Here is an 18,266-nt window from a genome sequence, read left to right on the forward strand (position 1 = left end):
TTAAGTGTTTATCTTTAAGTATTATATTATTACAGGATTTATCATCAAAGAAACCCTGTGAAGCACGTAGTCTCATTGTATTTTTACTTTACAAATGAGGAATCTAAGTAAAAAGTTTAATCACTTGTCTAGGGTCATGCAACACAGCAGTGGAAGGAATGGTACATGAATCCAGGCTTGACTATTTTTTTCAAAACTTAAAAAAAAATACTTTAGATTTAAAACCTGGATACAAAAAATTAGATTCTGAGCTATTCATATTGGGATCGGGCCTAACCTAATTGCTTTTTCTTTTAAGACCCTGTAGGAATCAAACAATTTTATGAAGGAAAAGCTTTCTAAGACACTCCCTAACATAAAGTATAATACCCAATACCGAGTGGCCATTCGGTAAACAAGAGTTGTTTCCACCTTCTCTTTATTATCACACCCTGTTGTATTTTACTTCCTACGCTTTTTGATCCTGTTGCTCTTTTTATCAGTAGTAGTGTTTACCCATTGCCGACTAAATAGAATATTACTTTGAAACATAAAATTACCCATATTCATCTTTTTCGCCCATAAAAATATCTATTTCATATGAAATGATATTTGCTCATTTTTTACCTAAGATATTTTATTTTTTTTTACTTTCCCACTGTACAGCAAGGGGATCAAGTTATCCTTACATGTATACATTACATTTTTTTTCCCCGCCCTTTGTTCTATTGCAACATGAGTATCTAGACATAGTTCTCAATGCTACTCAGCAGGATCTCCTTGTAAATCTATTCTAAATTGTGTCTGATAAGCCCAAGCTCCCGATCCCTCCCACTCCCTCCCTCTCCCATCAGGCAGCCACAAGTCTGTTTTCCAAGTCCATTCAATCTATATAAAATAATCCAGAATTACACTTGCCCATTCGTCCCCTATTATCATTCCAGCTTCTTATTTCTCTAGGTCGTTAACACATATTACTTACTCAACCCAGTAGGATCACTTGCCACTTCTGTACATTTACCAACCACTTTCCCAGCATGGTGACCATCTATGAAATAGTCTGCTCTGACCATCTTGCCAGCTTCCACTGCTTTCTTGTAGAAGCTACCTCTGTTAGCTAAATGTTTCTTATCAGTGCTCAGTCATTTACTGTCCTCCTGGCCAGATTGGACATCTAATAAAGGTTGGACTTGTGAGTCTTTCACCTCCCACACATCTTTGGTAGGCTGACCACAGAAAGTCTGTTTACCTTCATTTGCTGACGCTGCAGTATGTAGAGCTGGGGAGTATGTTTTTCTTTGCTTTTCTCTGCAGGCCTCTTTTTCTCCTCTCTTTGAAGGCCTCCTTCCTCTGCTTACTCATCAGCCTGTACACATGGCTTAGTCATGCTCAGTCAGTCCTTTCACTTCAGGACACCCTTGGTGTCTTCCAAAAAAAGTTCATTCAAACTGGGTTCTCTTATTTACAAATAGACATTCCAAGAGTAAATGAAGAAGAGGATCTGAAAAGAATAAATATTTCTTAAATGAATTACAAAAATGTCAGAACTCTCACTGTGTAATTTGGAAGGCAATATCTTATAAACTGGAGATGGAATTATGAAATGAGTGTCTATGTTATGTGTACCCAGTGTATTTCAAAAGATCTTTGGAATTACAAAAAAAAAAAATCACGCTAACTATATTCTTTTTATTTACTGGCTAGTTGTTAATGGCATAAGTATATAAGTTAAGGAGATAGTAATACAGTTACTAAGTTGTACAATGAGGTATTTAATTTTTAATTATATTTGTTATTTTTCTTTGTGATTGAACTTTAGTTTTATAATTGCAAAATGCCAACTTAATTCCAGACTACTTAAATTTGTAACAAGTGAAATAAATTTATATGAGGAAAGGGAAATTTTCCATTGTAAGCCTGCTCAGTTAATCTCTATTTTAAAGAATTATCTATTAATAATGAAATCAAACTGATGCAAACCATTTCCACTTAACTCAAAAACATTATTATAAGTTTTATACAGATTTTGCCTTAGTGAATCATGCAGTAGCTTTAGACAAATATAGGAAATATAATCTTTAATTAATGAAATTCTGTTGTTTTTCTTTTCTTCAACGAATACCTAATACTGAAGGAGAATTTTGATATTTATGCATATCAGGGATAAGAATATTAGTGTATATTAACCTCAGAATGTAAATGTGTAATACAACTATCAATTTCCAGTGATAAAGTACTTTTTATTAAAATAGAAAATAGTTTTAATAAGCAGCCGACCTATAATAACCATACCGCAGTGAATGTCCAGTTTTGTTCTGAAGTGAAACCATTGTTTTGTTTGTCATCCTGCTGTACTTCAGTGAATTTTAATAATTTAATGTTAAAGCTTTGCTTTTTCTTTGAAATCTATCTTGTAGAAGGCAAAATGTTGATTCTTCTATGACATGAAGTATAAAGGGTGGTAAAGAAATGCTTGTTTCTAGCAGTCATTTTAATATGTTCTTGCTACTTTAAATTGCTTAGATTGTATACTCTTGTCAGGTTGCAAGCAAACACATAATGATACTTCTGATAATAGAAATTGATTAAATCTCATTACCTGAAAAAATCCACTTCTTCCTGGATAAGCAGGGTCTATAAAGAAGCTGCCAACATCATTTTGAGAGGCTTAAAAGGCATGTTAGGAAAACAGCCTCTCTCAAATAACTCTTGAAAATACACCTTTTGATAGGGCTCGTATTTCACTGTTTCGTTACTTTTCATGAGGAAATATTAATGCTTAATATTGAAAATAACTATTAGGAACGTTTTCAGGTTTTGAGATCCCTTCCCATTGCTCTCTCTAAAATAACTTTTTCTCCGCTCAATACCATCAAACTCAAGAAGCTCATCTATTTTTTGGCTAAAGACATTTTAATTTGTGAATGTTTCTGTCCTAAAGCATGTTTTGCTATATAGAAGTAGGTTTGTTCAGTCCCCTCTTAACTTGAGTGTTTTTCTCTGTCTTAAACTCTTTTCTCTGAATATTTGATAAATCAGTTGACCTCTCTCTTGTCTGAGTTCCTTAAAAGCATCTGGTAATAACTGGATTCCTTTCACTGTCCTTATACCAAAAATATAACCAACTTGCATACATTTTCTGTAAGTCTCCCTGCTCACCCCTGCTCACCCCTTCTCACCTATTTCTTTATAAAGGGACAAGTCTGGTCACAAGTCTAAATACTATTTCAACCTTTATGCAAAGATGAACCAGCTGTTTTCACCCATATGTGTCATTTAATTATGGTTTACTGAACACATTAAATAGGATTCCAAAGAGTCCTCTTGTTCATGCCATTTTGTACTTCCTATAGTCTCTTAAATCCCTTATGGTAGAAATTAAAGCACTTCACTGTGTGGCATGAACTGTGATGGGGCTTTAGGTTGTGATCATTAATTATACTCTGTATTCCTTCATCTGAGTTTATAACCACTGAGAAGTAGATGTAGAGTTAAGGCAGATGGATATCAAAATGTACCTTTATTATAAAGGCGAACTGGAAAATGACTTGGTACTATGGATTCATTTGGGCTTATTAATACCTTCCATCAAAATCGGTTTGCCTTTATCCCACACTAGCCAGTTGCAGACTCTTTGCAGGAATAAACAATCTACATATGAAGAAGAGAAAATGTATATCCCGGATTCAAGACATCAGGAAAGAAAGAGCAGTGTCTGTTCATCTGCTCATGCTTCATTTCTTCACCCAAATTCGCTGATCGGATATGTTGCTTTTCCTTGGATGGCAAGTCATGATGGAGGAGGCAGACTGATGCCGAGATTTTTTTCCTCCTATACCTTTTCCATCTTGTGAGTGAATAAACCTCTCTCTGTAAACATGATGAGTAGGAAATGAGGACCCCTATCACCTCTTTCCCTTTATCTTCATCTTCTCTTTTCCCTGGGAGTCCAATAAAACTATCAAACTTCATTAAATGAAAATGCCAGAAGCTCTTTGTTCTTTCTCCACCCTGAGTCCTCACACACACAGTTGAGTTAACAAGGATTGATCACTTTCATATATTTTTTTGTTCAACAACAATCTAGGGAACATCTTTGCAGCCAAGTATTGTGCAGAGTCCCAGAGATGCCAAAATTAACAAGACACAGACTGTTGTCAAGGAATTCAAAGAACATCTCTCCAACATATTGGATTTTTGCACCTGTACTATTTAAATCCATTGGTGTTGCCCTACTGGGATATTATAACACTTGTAGTTTTAGATTCTATTTTGAAATGTCACTTCTACAAGACTAAAAATTATACCCTGTGGACAGAATTTCCCTTGTAATTGTTTTTATTCTTCTGAACTAACCCCTGGTCCATGCATTCTTTGTGCCTCTCTGTGATTAGTTCAGTAACTTTATGGGACTTTTTCTGTGAGTGTAGTTTTGCTGTTTAACTGCATAACAGATTCATGCTTCTTCCTTTTATTTCCTAGGTGTTCTGTAGCTTGAGGCTGTTTTTCTTGATTAATCTATTGTTTTTTTGTGTCTGATTTTCTGATTTATGTATCACACTGGTCTCATTTCACCCAAGGCCAGTCATCTTATTGCATGCTGTTTGCATGTCAAATGTAAACGCCCACGTTGGGTTTGGTCTGTAATCACAAATAGCTCCTGAGAAGCCTGTCATTGGTCTTCCAATGCCCCTGCATTGGGCTCCAGATTTGATCCTGTCCTCTGCTTCTCTTCATTTTACTTTCTCTGCTCAACTCACTCCATTAAGATTTCTGTCCTAACTACTCTAAGAAGACCAACCTTGACATGGCTGTCAACCTTACCGTTATACCTAATCCAGTGGTCAGATTTGTGTTCTGAGCTTACGCAACTCATCAGCACCATTTGCCAGTTGACCCAGATAAAGAATGGTCTGCTTTGGGCTTTAACGACTATCCCTATTAATTTATCATATCCCTGGTTATCCCCTCTCTATCTCTGTTGTTGGCTCCTCTTCTTCAGATCAGGATCTAAATGTTTGAGTGACCCAGGGCTCTTCCCTGAGGGCCAGCACACTCCCATCAGATGCTGCTGATGGCATCTTCTCAGCACTGTGCCACTTGACTGGCCTGGTATCCTAGGTTGTGAAATCTGAAATCAGACAACTTGTATATATATGTGTGTATATATATATATATATATATATATACAACTTGTATATTATATGTGTGTGTGTATATATTTATGTGTGTATGACTGGGTCACCTTGCTGTACAGCAGAAAATTGACTGTGTGTGTGATTGGGCCGCCTTGCTGTACAGTAGAAAATTGACAGAACAGTGTAACCCAGCTATAATGGAAAAAATAAAAAGCATTTAAAATAAAAAAATAAAAAGAAAGTACAAAAACATGGTACCTAAATCTTAGATAAAATCTGAAACTGGATGCTAATTGCTAAAAGCTTAGATAAAATATGTTACAAAAAATTTCTTTATCTTTTTAGTATCTTGTTTAAAACACATGTAAGAATAGCATTAGGCTATGTGGCCACTTTCTTCCTTTAATTTTCATTTACTTGCAGTCATATCAGAAGACTAACACGAAGTTATTTTAAGTAAATAAAAACGTTTGGTCAATTAAATATCCTTATGAAAGTGAAATAAAACATGTAAGTGAAATACCCCTTCAAAAAGATACATAATTTTGTAAAAATAATGAGTGTGCAGATGGTACAGTCTTCATTATCTGTTGAAAGAAAATAACTTTAGGTAGTTTATTCAGTATCTTCTATCTTCTTTGAGTACCTTGATGTCTTTATTCTGTTTCAAATTTGTCTTCTGTACTCCATTCATTCCTTGTATGATTATGTCTGTCAGACAAATGTAGATGCTCATTATTAATGAAGAGACAACTACAGAAATTTAGGGAAAGAATATGAATAACAATATTCACTGCACATTGATATTCATTTCTCTATGATTGAGACACTTTGGTTGTGTTTGCTGTGAAATGTATTTCTTACAGATCAAAATGTATATGGTATAAAATACATAATTTCAAAGTATATTTTGTAAATAAATGGGTTACAGTTCAGTACTCGGATTATTTTTCGTATTAATGAAGGGTTCTCCTTTTAAAAATTACTAACATTCTTCCACACTGAATAAAATTTAGTCATTGTCCTGAGAAAATTCACCCAAATAACAAGCACCGTTAGCCATCATAGTGTCCACTGCATGATTTATTACCGTGATGATACAAGCATTGGGTTGAATGATAGTTTTGCAGGGATAATATTTGGATGGAAACATACCCCTCTCATTCAATATAATGACTTTCTTGATTATTACCATTACTATTTTATGAGGCTGTAGAAGATAGGTAGATAGATATAGATTGCTCATACTCTACAATTCTCTGAAACCTGTCTGATTAGATATTTTGTATGTATATTAAGGGTATGAGTACAGTACTAAAGTGATAAACTCATGATGTGAGTTACCAGTCATGACTGCTCGCGTAGCTCCCGCTTCACACATCACAGGGCATTCATTACTTGAGCTTAATCTCCATCTTCCTCTTACCCTTGTGCAAGTCAACACGTAGCTAGAATTATTGCAGAAATTTCCCTTAACTTCTCTCCAAATCTCCTTTTGCTCAATTTACCATTAAATGAGCACATCACTTCCATATTTATAACATTCAGTAGGCTATTGTTATTCTTCAAAGTCCCGAATCCACACCATACCCTGCAGTCTTTTCTCTTTTGCCCATTTCATCTCTTGACAAGTTCTTCCCCTTCCCTTTGCTCCACCTCCTTGAGTTCTTTCTCAAATGGGCTGAGTTGATCTCCACTTTGGAAAATTCCCCCATGCTATTCTGATTCCTAAGAGGCATTTTCTTTCTCTCTACATCCAGGTAACCCTTATTGCTTTTCAACTCTGATATATTGGTCTCCTTCTCAGGAACTTGGCAGTCAAGTTCTCAGGACCTGTGCTCTCATAGCCTCTTTTACTTCTCCACAATAGCCATTATCACAATAGTCTTTTTTTTTTTTTTTTTTTTTTTTTGTCTTTTTGCCTTTTCTAGGGCCGCTTCCCATGACATATGGAGGTTCCCAGGCTAGGGGTCTAATTGGAGCTGTAGCCACCGACCTACGCCAGAGCCACAGCAACGCAGGATCCAAGCCGCATCTGCAGCTTACACCACAGCTTACGGCAACACCAGATCCTTAACCCACTGAGCAAGGCCAGGGATCAAACCCACAACCTCATGGTTCCCAGCCGGATTTGTTCACCACTGCGCCATGACGGGAAATCCACAATAGTCATTTATTTTTTAATATTTAATTTTATTTTTTCTTTTTATACCTGTGGCATGTGGAAGTTCCCGGACTAGAGACTTAATTGGAGCTGTAGCTGAGACCTATGCCACAGCCACAGCAACAGTGGATCCAAGCCACATCTGTGACCTGCACTGCAGCTTGTGGTGATACCGGGTCCTTAACTCACTGAGTGAGGCCTGCGATTAGACCCCTATCCTCCCAGACACTATGTCAGGTTCTTAACCTGCCAAGCCACAATGGGAACTCCCACAGTAGTCATTTAAAAACTGGTGGTATTATTGGTAATTTATTGGCAGTTTTTCATAAGCTCCATGAGGACAAGAACCTTACTTGCCATTTGAAGGAAGGCTTTCAATTATTATTCACTTAATGAATAGTTAAATGAAAATATAAATGATAAAAATGTTACGTTTTTAATGTATGTTTAGACGTTGGCTGTGGAAACAAAATCATCTGCCTCATATTCATGAGTTTAGTCATAGCTTGGAAGTCTTATTGGGACAAAATCTACAGGCCTTAGTGAGCAGTTCATGAAAGACTTCAGAGAATGGGAGATAACTGAAAATGGGAAGAGCTTTAGGACAAGCCTGTTACAAGCCATTATATATTGTAAGATAGAAGAAAAAGAGGTTACTAAATATCTAAATACCTGTTAAAATGCAATCAAAATTAAATATATATTCATTCTGACTATTAATTTCATGAATTCAATTGTCTTTTTAAAGATTTTCTAAAAAAGGACAGAATTTTCCTCCTATATCAAAAAAATTGTTACAGTAGTCCCAAGAAATGTTTACTTATAATTTTTTGTTGTAGTCTATTTTAAGAGAACCTACATTTATTTAAATATTTTTAGAAGTATGCAATTATTCTCTCAAAGTTATGAGCTATGTTTGTCATGAACAATTAATTTTATACAATAATTGAATGATCCTTAATTTTACACTGGCCTCACTCACTTAGCTCTTGTTAACCCAATCCACATAAAAGTACTATACAGATACTCTCCAAGTTAGGAACGTAGCAAAAGGCATGGTTTTAACTTGATAATATGACTTTTCAAATAAAATGCAGAGACTGATCCTCTAGCTTTAAGACACAGTATAGAATGTCTATTTATTATGATTTTGTTCAACCTGATTCTGTCCCTCTCCCTTAGGTGTTCATATCAATATTTCTGAGTTACAGACAAGGGAGAATATGTCTAGTTTGGAAAAATAATAATGTGGTTCCTACTGGCCTCATCCCTGTCCCCTTGTGAATAATCATATCTGTATTTTCTACCATTGGATCTTATGATTGGAATTATGACATCCTTAGTGACAGATTCCCCATAGGAGGTTCAATGCTTCTGAAACTAATTTATCTTGTCATTTCCTGTCTTCATTCTAACACAGACATTCCCATAAACGCTTCAATAATTAAGCAGAAGCAGATGCAACTCTCAACTACATACAGTATTTGCTTTGAAAAATACAATGTTTTTTGAATGCAGTGAAACTTTTTCTCCCAATAAACACTAAAATTCTTAAATGCTGCTTCTCTGTATGAAGTGTGGCTTCCTATGGAACATTTCCATATCCCATCCCCAGAACAAATAGACAGATTAAATGTAAATACATTGATTTTGCGACAAAAAAGAATGGTTATTGATAGGGACATCAATTGCTGATTTTGTCAACAGGATGAATGGTACCATTTCAGGAAGTCAGAGATTTATTTTTATACATGGAAAAATAAAAAAGAAATATAAGGGTATGGGTCCGTCAGTTATTTTACATTAATAAGGTTTGCTGAGTAATCGTTAAATGTGACTTGGACTTGTGACAGCCAAGCTATTTTTCAGAGTTATAGAGGAATTATAACCAGCTACTTTTGAAAGACGATCTGGTTTCTGTTAGTATTGCTTAAGTGGCCATCAGTTCTGTGAGTCCAAGGATCACTTTTGCCTTTGCACACTAAGGACAGGCTTTAGAAATTAGCTCACCTGGGGACCAGGTCAAGCCGTGGTTCCCGGGACCTCTCTTCCATGATCTCTATGCAACAAACTTCTTGATTTGCAATCTCGGCTCCTTGCATGGACGTGGAACATAAATATAATGGATATTTTTGCTTCTCTTCTATATGCCACTCTTGAATTTAAGATATTTTTCACATGTACCTAACAAAACCTTGCTATATCTTTCTTGTGGTAACCTACGAGTTAAGAAAATGTGGTTGATCATATTGTCTGTGATATCCCAAGACTAAAACATGAAGAACTCTCTCTTTTATCAAAATATATCGGAGTTTGAAAATCCTGCCCTCATAGATTGGGGTGCTGTTTTAATGTTTAAATTTAACTCAAATCGTTCTTTACAAATTATAAGTCTATTGGGCTTTTAATATATTTATTGTATAGAGAATATATTATTTGTATTTTATAGTAAATATTGATTATTAGTTTCCACTTGGCTATTTCTTGTTTTATAAATCTGAATTTTAAGGATTTAAGGATGGTGGTTACATTTATTTTTTTATATTCATTCTTTTAGTTGTCTTTTAACAGAAACATACTGAGTGCTATTATATACCTGGTAATACACTGGGTATTATGAACTCAAAGCTAAATAGCATATACTCTTTCCCTCCCTCTAAATACCTATGAATGATTAGTGCTGACCTAGAATTGGTTTTCATTAAATAAGTATTTAATTGAATTAAAGTGTATTTTAATTTTTATTTTCTTAGATGTACCTTTGAAACGTGAATTTGAATATGAAATTCAATTTGAATCTGAAGTTGCGAGGGCTACTTTGGAACCCTGCCTGGCTGTATATTTGATCAAAAAATCTTATAATGACAAGGCTGAAAGGATAGCATTGACCTTCAGTCTGGTATTTGCACCAAAGAAACCAATGAGGTAATCCTGCTTTTACCCCTGTTTTCTTTAAACAATATTATTAATGTTTTAAATTAAATGATACTGTTTTCTCTCTCCATCGTTCTGTATTTGGATTGCATTACTTCCTTGATGTTGTTGAGGTAAATATCTCAGGCTAGATTTTTTCTAGCTATTAAGCTATGAAAAGTATTCTGGTGAAAAAATAGTCCTAATTATTAGAAATCCAAGATATTCTTTAGGAATTGTGGCCTCCCCAAGGTCATTAGGATATGTTATTAGCAAAAGAGGGTCATCTACTCTGAAAGAAAATGTTTAAATTACTGACTTGGTTCTGTACATTGGCAGCGTATTGTTTTTTGATACTACTTCTTAGAACCAGTTTGACAAATGATGCCCTCCTTCGAAATTGCTGTCATTACCCTTTTACCATCCCAAACCATGGCACTGCATATCCGTTAGTAAAATTTAAGAGGATCACACTGGAATCAGTGAGAAAAGTAAGCACTGATTGTCTGTCCTCATTCAGTGTCTTTATATTTACTTTTTAGGCAACTGATACTGAGCATCTACAAATACTATGTGATAGTTCACATCTGAAACAAGTGTGTCTTTATGTCTTAATGCAGAGATAGTGATCAGAATCACAGTACACAAAGTACAAAATACAGCCTGGCATTAAGAAAATAATTAAAAGTATTACTTGTGCTTTTAACCATTTCTATACTTTAACTATGTATTCGATGTAGCCATGCATGTATTTAAAGTGGCTTTGAATATGTAGTCCAGTAAGATACCAGTGTAATCTTGAGGAAGCAGTCATAAAATCAGACTGTAAGAAGAAAGTACACTTTAGACCTTGACTTTCTTTTATCTTCTCTTTCATTTTCATAATTTTCTATGTTTATTTGTTGGTGTTGCTTCACATTTAGCTTCATATTATGTTGATTTAGTGACACGGATATTACCAGCAACAACCAGAAGGGGAAAATGTTATCATTAGTGAAGATGAGCAGAACCAATGTAAATTTATATTTACTCAGCATTTTGTGGATTTAGAGCTTCTTGATGAATATTTGAGAATCTGGTTTAGGATAACTTGTATTCATGATTTACAAATTTTTGTGAGCGTCTTGTGATGTTCTGATACAGTTTAATAATTTTGTGCACATATGTATATATTCATTTGCTTCTGTTATTCCTTCTTCTATATGTATTTGGGATGGTTCACTGCAACATGCACCATTAAATGAGAAAAGCCAAAATAAAACCAATAGCTCTAACTTATGGAAAAGAACAAGAAAATAATTATACCCAAATCATACTTTGAATCTGGATAATTAAAATAAATATTAAATTTAATTCTTCTCTTCTTGGTTGTCAAGGTAAAAAAAGACAACAAAATTTTCGTGTTTGGGTAAAAGAAAATGTAATGTTTTGCAACAGTTAATACAAGGTAATTGTTCACATTCATCCTTTCGGAGAATAGTGCTAACATATTAAAAGTAATGGTCAAGGCCCTAAATAGTGGTTTTACAAAAAAAAAAAGTATAATAAAAACAGGAATATTAGTCCTAAAGGCCTTCTTGACCTTTTCTTTCAATAAAAGTCAAGGGTCTAATACCAAAACTTAAAGATATCAATAGTTAATATTGTCATGAATCAGTCTGATGATTATAATTTAACACTGGTCTGAACTTTTTTTTAATAGAGAAGTTATACATGTCATTTGTCTTAGGGACTTTTTAGAAATATTAATTATCTTAGCTCAGCATTTTCCTGGAACTTTTTATCTGCTCAGGAGATGAACAGAATGAGAAGCCAAAGTTCTCTTTCACAAGGGTAGGGATAGACAGCTTGGTATAGGAAATATCATATATGTAAATTGTTAGGAATCCACAGTATTGACCATAAAATGGTTCATTGGATCACTCCTGAAATTGAATGGTCTTCCTCACTGTGGGCCAAACTGGTTGACTCAGTGGCCTTCCACTAACTCAGAGAATTGGCTGCTGAATGAAATTATTCAGCATTGTTCATTTGATCATATGCATTCATTTATTCAAAAATCATTTAACATGAATTCCCGTTGTGGCGCAGTCGTTGACGAATCCGACTAGGAACCATGAGGTTTCGGGTTCGATCCCTGGCCTCACTCAGTGTGCTGAGGATCCGGCGTTGCCATGAGCTGTGGTGTGTGTGGCAGACATGTCTCGGATCCTGCATTGCTGTGGCTCTGGCATAGGCTGGTGGCTACAGCTCCGATTGGACCCCTAGCCTGAGAACCTCCATGTGCCACGAGTGCGGCCCTAGAAAAGATGAAGAGACAAAAAAAAAAAAATCATTTAATATCTACAAAAGAGACAAAAATCTCTGTACTTTTAAAATATTTAGTGTATTGAGAGTGATAGATAAGAAAGAATTAAATGCATAAGTAAACAACATTTCAGATTGTCCTAAGAAAGAAAGAAATAAGGGGAAATAGAGAGCTGTGAAAGATGTACATTGACAGAACACTGTAAACCAGCTATAATGGAAAAAATAAAAATTGTTATAAAGGAGAAAGAAAGATGTACTTCAGGTAACGGGTAAATAGGCTTCCATGAAGAGGCTATTTCCTGAAGAAAGGCTGTGTAGAGGAGAAGATCTTGGGAGAGTACTTGGGACAGAGGGCGTAATAAATGTTGAGGCCACCAGACAAGAAAATATTTGACATGAGCAATGAATAGTAAGGAGGCCAATGTTTCTGCAGTGAATTGAGCAAAGGAAAAAGTAACCAATTAGAGTTTGGCCGGGATCTCATTACATGGGGTTGTGCGGCTGTGACTTTGTTTTTTATGCTAGAAACAATTGGAAATGGCTGAATGGTAAATATTTGAGAGACTGATTTAGGACAACTTGTATATGCGATTGATAAAATTCTTTTAAGTGCTGTGTAATAATCTGGTGTAGTTTAACAATTCTCTTTTGTACGTATATGTTCATATTCATTTACTTCTGTGATTCCTTGTTCCACATGAATTTGGGATGGTTCAAATGTAGACAGAGAGTTAAATAAGAAAAGCTTAAATAAAACAATAGCTCAAAATTGTGGAAGTTGGAGTTCCCGTCATGGCTCAGCAGGTTAAGAACCCGACCTGTGTCCGTGAGGATGTGTGTTTGATCCCTGGCCTCAAGCTCAATGGATTAAGTATGTTGTGTTGTACAAGCTGCGGCATAGGTCACAAATGAGCCTAGGATCTGACATGACTGTGGCTGTGGTGTAGAGTGGCAGCCGCAGCTCTGATTTGACCCCTAACTTGAGAACTTCCATATGCTGCAGGTGCAACCTTAAAAAGAAAAAAAAAAAAAATGTGGAAGTCCTCTCCTTGTGAAATGGCAGGAGTAGAAGCAGGGAGACCAATTATTGAAATGGTGCTCTTGAAACAGTGCTAAGAAGAATGTAGTTTCGTTTACTAAGACAGGAGAGTGTGAGAGAGGTAGAGCTTTGGGTTTACATATTGGGTATAAGTTTAAGATGATTTATCAGTCATCATGGACTTCACTATACTGCATAATATTTCACTTCATTGTTACCAGCATTCTACTTAAGAACTATTTTTTAAAATTTTGGTACCAGTTTTTTGATAATGCAGCAGTGGACATCTTTATACATATTGCCTTTTGAAATCTTTGAGGCCTATCTCTGAGGGTAATTACTATTAGTGAATTAGCTGGTTTAGTGTGTATCATTTTCAAATTTGGTAAGATATTATCTTACGGTTCCCCAAATGGGTGAATAATTTTATAGACCTATCTAAAGAGGATAAGAGTTCCCAGTGTTCTGACAGTTTTCTGTAAGAGGATTGTGATTGCTTTGTCCACTCTGACATATGATATGATATTGCAACCACACCTTTATAGGTTTGAGTCATTTCCACCCTAAGCAAGCACATATACTAGAAACCATTCTTCACCTTCAGCTATTGACCTATGTCGCCAACCTTCTTCAGAGCCAAGTGCTTAAAAAGGCTGTCCTTACTCTCTTCATTAATTCAACTGCCACTCAGTTATATGTTATTGTATAAACTGTTTGTGGTCTTTACCAATTGCAATTTAATTTTTAAAAGTTTCAATTTAACTCAGTTTTATGGGGCTTTATTAAATATTCACCAAAAATATAATTTTTCTATGTGAAGCAGGAGTCGAAAAAACTTTTTTTTTTTTGCTATTTCTTTGGGGCCACTCCCACAGCATATGGAGGTTCCCAGGTTAGGGGTCTCATCGGAGCTGTAGCCACCAGCCTACGCCAGAGCCACAGCAACACGGGATCCGAGCCGCGTCTGCAACCTACACCACAGCTCATGGCAAAGCCGGATCGTTAACCCACTGAGCAAGGGCAGGGATCGAACCCTCAACCTCATGGTTCTTAGTCGGATTCGTTAACCACTGCGCCACGACGGGAACTCCGAAGAAGCTTTCTCATAGCATTTCATTTTGAGCAGAAAATCCCCAATGAAATACCTATCAGTGTTATGCTTGGGACCATTTGCCGACCTGTCCTCAGATTCTTAAATAATATGATGGTCTATGCTGGTTAGAGAAAATATAAGCCAGAGTCAATTCTTCATGTTACTGGTTCTTAGTCAATAACTAGAGAGTAAATGACTCCCTACAAAATAATTACCTCAGAAGGAGAATGATAATATGGAGTGTGACTTAAAAAATTATTACTAAAATGTAATTAACTGTCATCTACATTTTTTTAAGAATTAAAAAATCTCAGTATTTTATTGAAACCACAAATTTACTTCCATTTTCACCTTAGATGATGTTCTGCTACTATATTCTCTTTGCTTGTTTTCCTGTGGTATCCTTTATAATCTCTTTTTCTATTCAAGGGCTCAAATTACATTGCAAGTAGAGAGCACAACCGATGGGATCTGGAGGTTTCCCATGATGTTGGAGGCTACTGAGCCTGAAGTGGATGATGTCATCGATATTGAAGGGATTGGTTTATTTAAGGAATCTACTGTTGACTTCAGGCTGACAAGCCAGACAAGGTAATACATCAAACAAAAGTATGTAACTGGTTTTGTGAATGTAATTTATGCTGAACTGTGAAACAAAAGTTAAGATAGAAAATTCTATTATTTCATCTTTTGCTGGTTAAGCCAGAGCAGTATTGCTTCTGTGAGTCAAAGCTTTGTATATTTTTTATTTTTATTTAAAAATTGGAAAATAAAGTCTACAAAGGGAAGACCAAAAAACAATAAGAAAAAATAGATATTGAAATTTAGAATGATATTTCTATTTGTTTTTTAAAGATGTTTTAAGGTATTCTTTTCACAGATAGAATGTTTTTCAGTGAATTCTAATGGTTTGGGGTCATTAAGTGGTTTAAGTAGAGGTGATTAGGTAACCTATATTGATTCTATTTTTCTGTATTATTCTGTTCAACCATAACTATCTTTTTTATACTCGTGATAACATAGGCAGCATGGCAATACTTTGAACTATCTCACGTGTAAAATGTATTTTTACAGCTTTTTTGAAGTATATTATACATACCATAAAATTCACCCATTGTAGGTATACATTTAATATTTTTTTGAAAAAATGTATGGAATTTGCAATCATAGCCACACTCTAGGTTTAGAACACCTCTCCCTCAAGCCCCTTTGCAGTCCATGTCTATTCTCACTACTATTCTCAGGCAGCAAGTAATATGCCTTTTCTATATATAACTTTGCCTTTTTTGGATATTTCATATAAATAAGATCACTCAATATGTAGTGGGTTTTTTTTTTTTTTTTACTTCTTTTTTTTAAATTTTTTTTTTTGGCAGTTTTAGGTTTCCAACAAAACTGAGAGGAAGACACAGAGATTTTTCCTACATCCCTTGCCCCCACACATGCATAGTGGCCCCCATTATCCATTTCACTCACAAGAATGGTACTTTTTTTCTTTTTTGGCTACTCTGAGCATATAAAGTTCCTAGGCCAGGAATCAGATCTGAGAAACACCAGATCCTTAACCATGCCGGGTGGGGGATGAACCTGTGTCCCAGAGTTCCCAAGACACCAACAATCCCATTGTGCCACAGCGGAAACTCCAAGAATGGTACATTTTTAATGAGGATGGACCTACATTGATGCATCATAATCACTCAAAGTTCCTAGTTTGCCTTAGGGAATCACTCTTGGTGTTGTACATTCTATGGGTTTGGACAAAAGTGTAATGACGTCTATGCATCTTTATAGTATCATGCAGAGTATATTCACTGCCTTAAAAATCCTCTGTGCGCTCCCTGTTCATCTCTCTTACCCGACCCCTGGAAACCACTGATCTTTCTATTGTCTCCATAGTTTCATCTTTTCCAAAATGTCATATATTGGAATCATACAGTATATAGTCTTTTCAAATTGGCGTCTTTTACTTAGTAATATACATTCCAGGTCTATCCATGTCTTTTCATGACTTGATAGCTCATTTCTTGTTAGCATTGAGAGACATTCCACTGTCTGGATATATAACAGTTTATTTATCCATTCACTTACCTGAAGGACATATTGGTTGCTCCTAAGTTTTGGCAACTATGAATAAAGCCAAAATAAACATGAGTGCAGATTTTAGGGTGGATATAACTTTTCAAATTTTTAAAGTAAATACCAAGGAGTACAATTTCTGGAGTACACTGGATAAGTGTACATCTGATTTTTTCAGAAATTGCCAAACTGTTCTGAAGTAGTTGTACAATTTTGTACTCCCACCAAAAATGAGTCCTTATTGATTTCGGACATTCTAAGAGAAGTGCAGTGGTATCTCATAGATTTAGTTTCCATTTCCCCAATGACATATGATATGATGCATCTTTTCAAAGACTTACTTGCCATGTGTATATCTTCCTTGGTGAGGTATCTGATAAAATATTTTATTCATTTTTAATTGGGTTATTTCTTTTCTTATTTTGAGATTTAGGAGTTCTTTGTATGTTTGGGGTAGCAGTCCTTTATCAGTTGTGTCTTTTGCAGATACTTTCTCCCAATCTGTGGTTTGTCTTCTGAATCTTTTGATATTGTCCTTCCAATAATTGAAGTTTTAGTTTTAATGAAGCCCAATTTGTCAATTACTTCTTTCATGGAGTATATCTTCACTATTGTATCCACTAAGGCATCACTATAGTGAAGGTCATCTAGGTTTTCTCTTACGTTTGCTATCTTCTAGGAGTTTTATAGTTTTGTGTTTTGCATTAGTTTTACTGTCCATTTTAAGTTAATTTTGTGAAGCCTGTAAGGTGTGTATCTAGATTTTTTTTTCATATGCATGTAGCTGTCCAATTTTTCCAGCACCATTTGTTGAAGAGACTATCTTTGCTCCATTGTATTGCCTTTATTTCTTCATCAAAGTTCAGTTGATTATATTTATATGGGTCCATTTCCGGGATCTCTATTATGTTCCATTGATCTATGTGCCTATTATTTAACCAGTACCACACTGTCTTAGCTATATTAGCTTTATAGTAAGTTTTCAGGTTGGGTATTATCATTCCTCCAATTTTGTTATTTTTCTTTAATACTTTGTTGGCTATTCTGAGTCTTTTGCCTCTCTATATAAGCCATTTGTTAATATCCATGTAATAACTTCCTGGGATTATGACTGAGATTTCATAGAATCTACAGATCAAATTGAGAAGAACTACCATCTTGACAGTACTGAGTCTTCCTATCCATGAACATGGACTATTTCCCCATATTTTTATTTATTATTTGCTTTCATTCATCAGCATTCTGTAGTTTTTCTCATATAAATCTTGTACATTTTACTGAATTTTTATACATAAGTATTTCATTTTGTGGAATGCTAATGTAAATGGTCTTTGTTATTAATTCCAAATTTCACTTGTTCACTGTTAGTATATAAAAAAGCAATAGAATTTTGTATATTAATCTTTTATCATGCAACCTTGCTATAATTGCCTATTAGTTCTAGGAGTTTTATTGTTGATTCTTTAGTAGTTTCTACATAGATGATCATGAGAGATATTGGTATATAGTTTTGAGATTAGAGTAATGCTAGACTCAAAAAAAATGAGTTAGGGA

At 35.1% G+C, this 18,266-nt stretch overlaps 1 protein-coding gene across 1 annotated transcript in view; it reads left to right on the forward strand.

Moving 5' to 3' along the window:
• CFAP47 (cilia and flagella associated protein 47) overlaps nucleotides 1-18,266 on the forward strand; it is a 452,401-nt gene that overhangs the window by 398,404 nt on the left and 35,731 nt on the right. The window contains 2 exon segments of the mRNA XM_021080094.1: nucleotides 10,035-10,206; nucleotides 15,066-15,227. Of these exon segments, the coding sequence (XP_020935753.1) occupies nucleotides 10,035-10,206; nucleotides 15,066-15,227 (334 nt within the window).

Source organism: Sus scrofa, chromosome X (genome assembly GCF_000003025.6).
Source record: "Sus scrofa isolate TJ Tabasco breed Duroc chromosome X, Sscrofa11.1, whole genome shotgun sequence".
Taxonomy (NCBI): Eukaryota; Metazoa; Chordata; class Mammalia; order Artiodactyla; family Suidae; genus Sus; species Sus scrofa.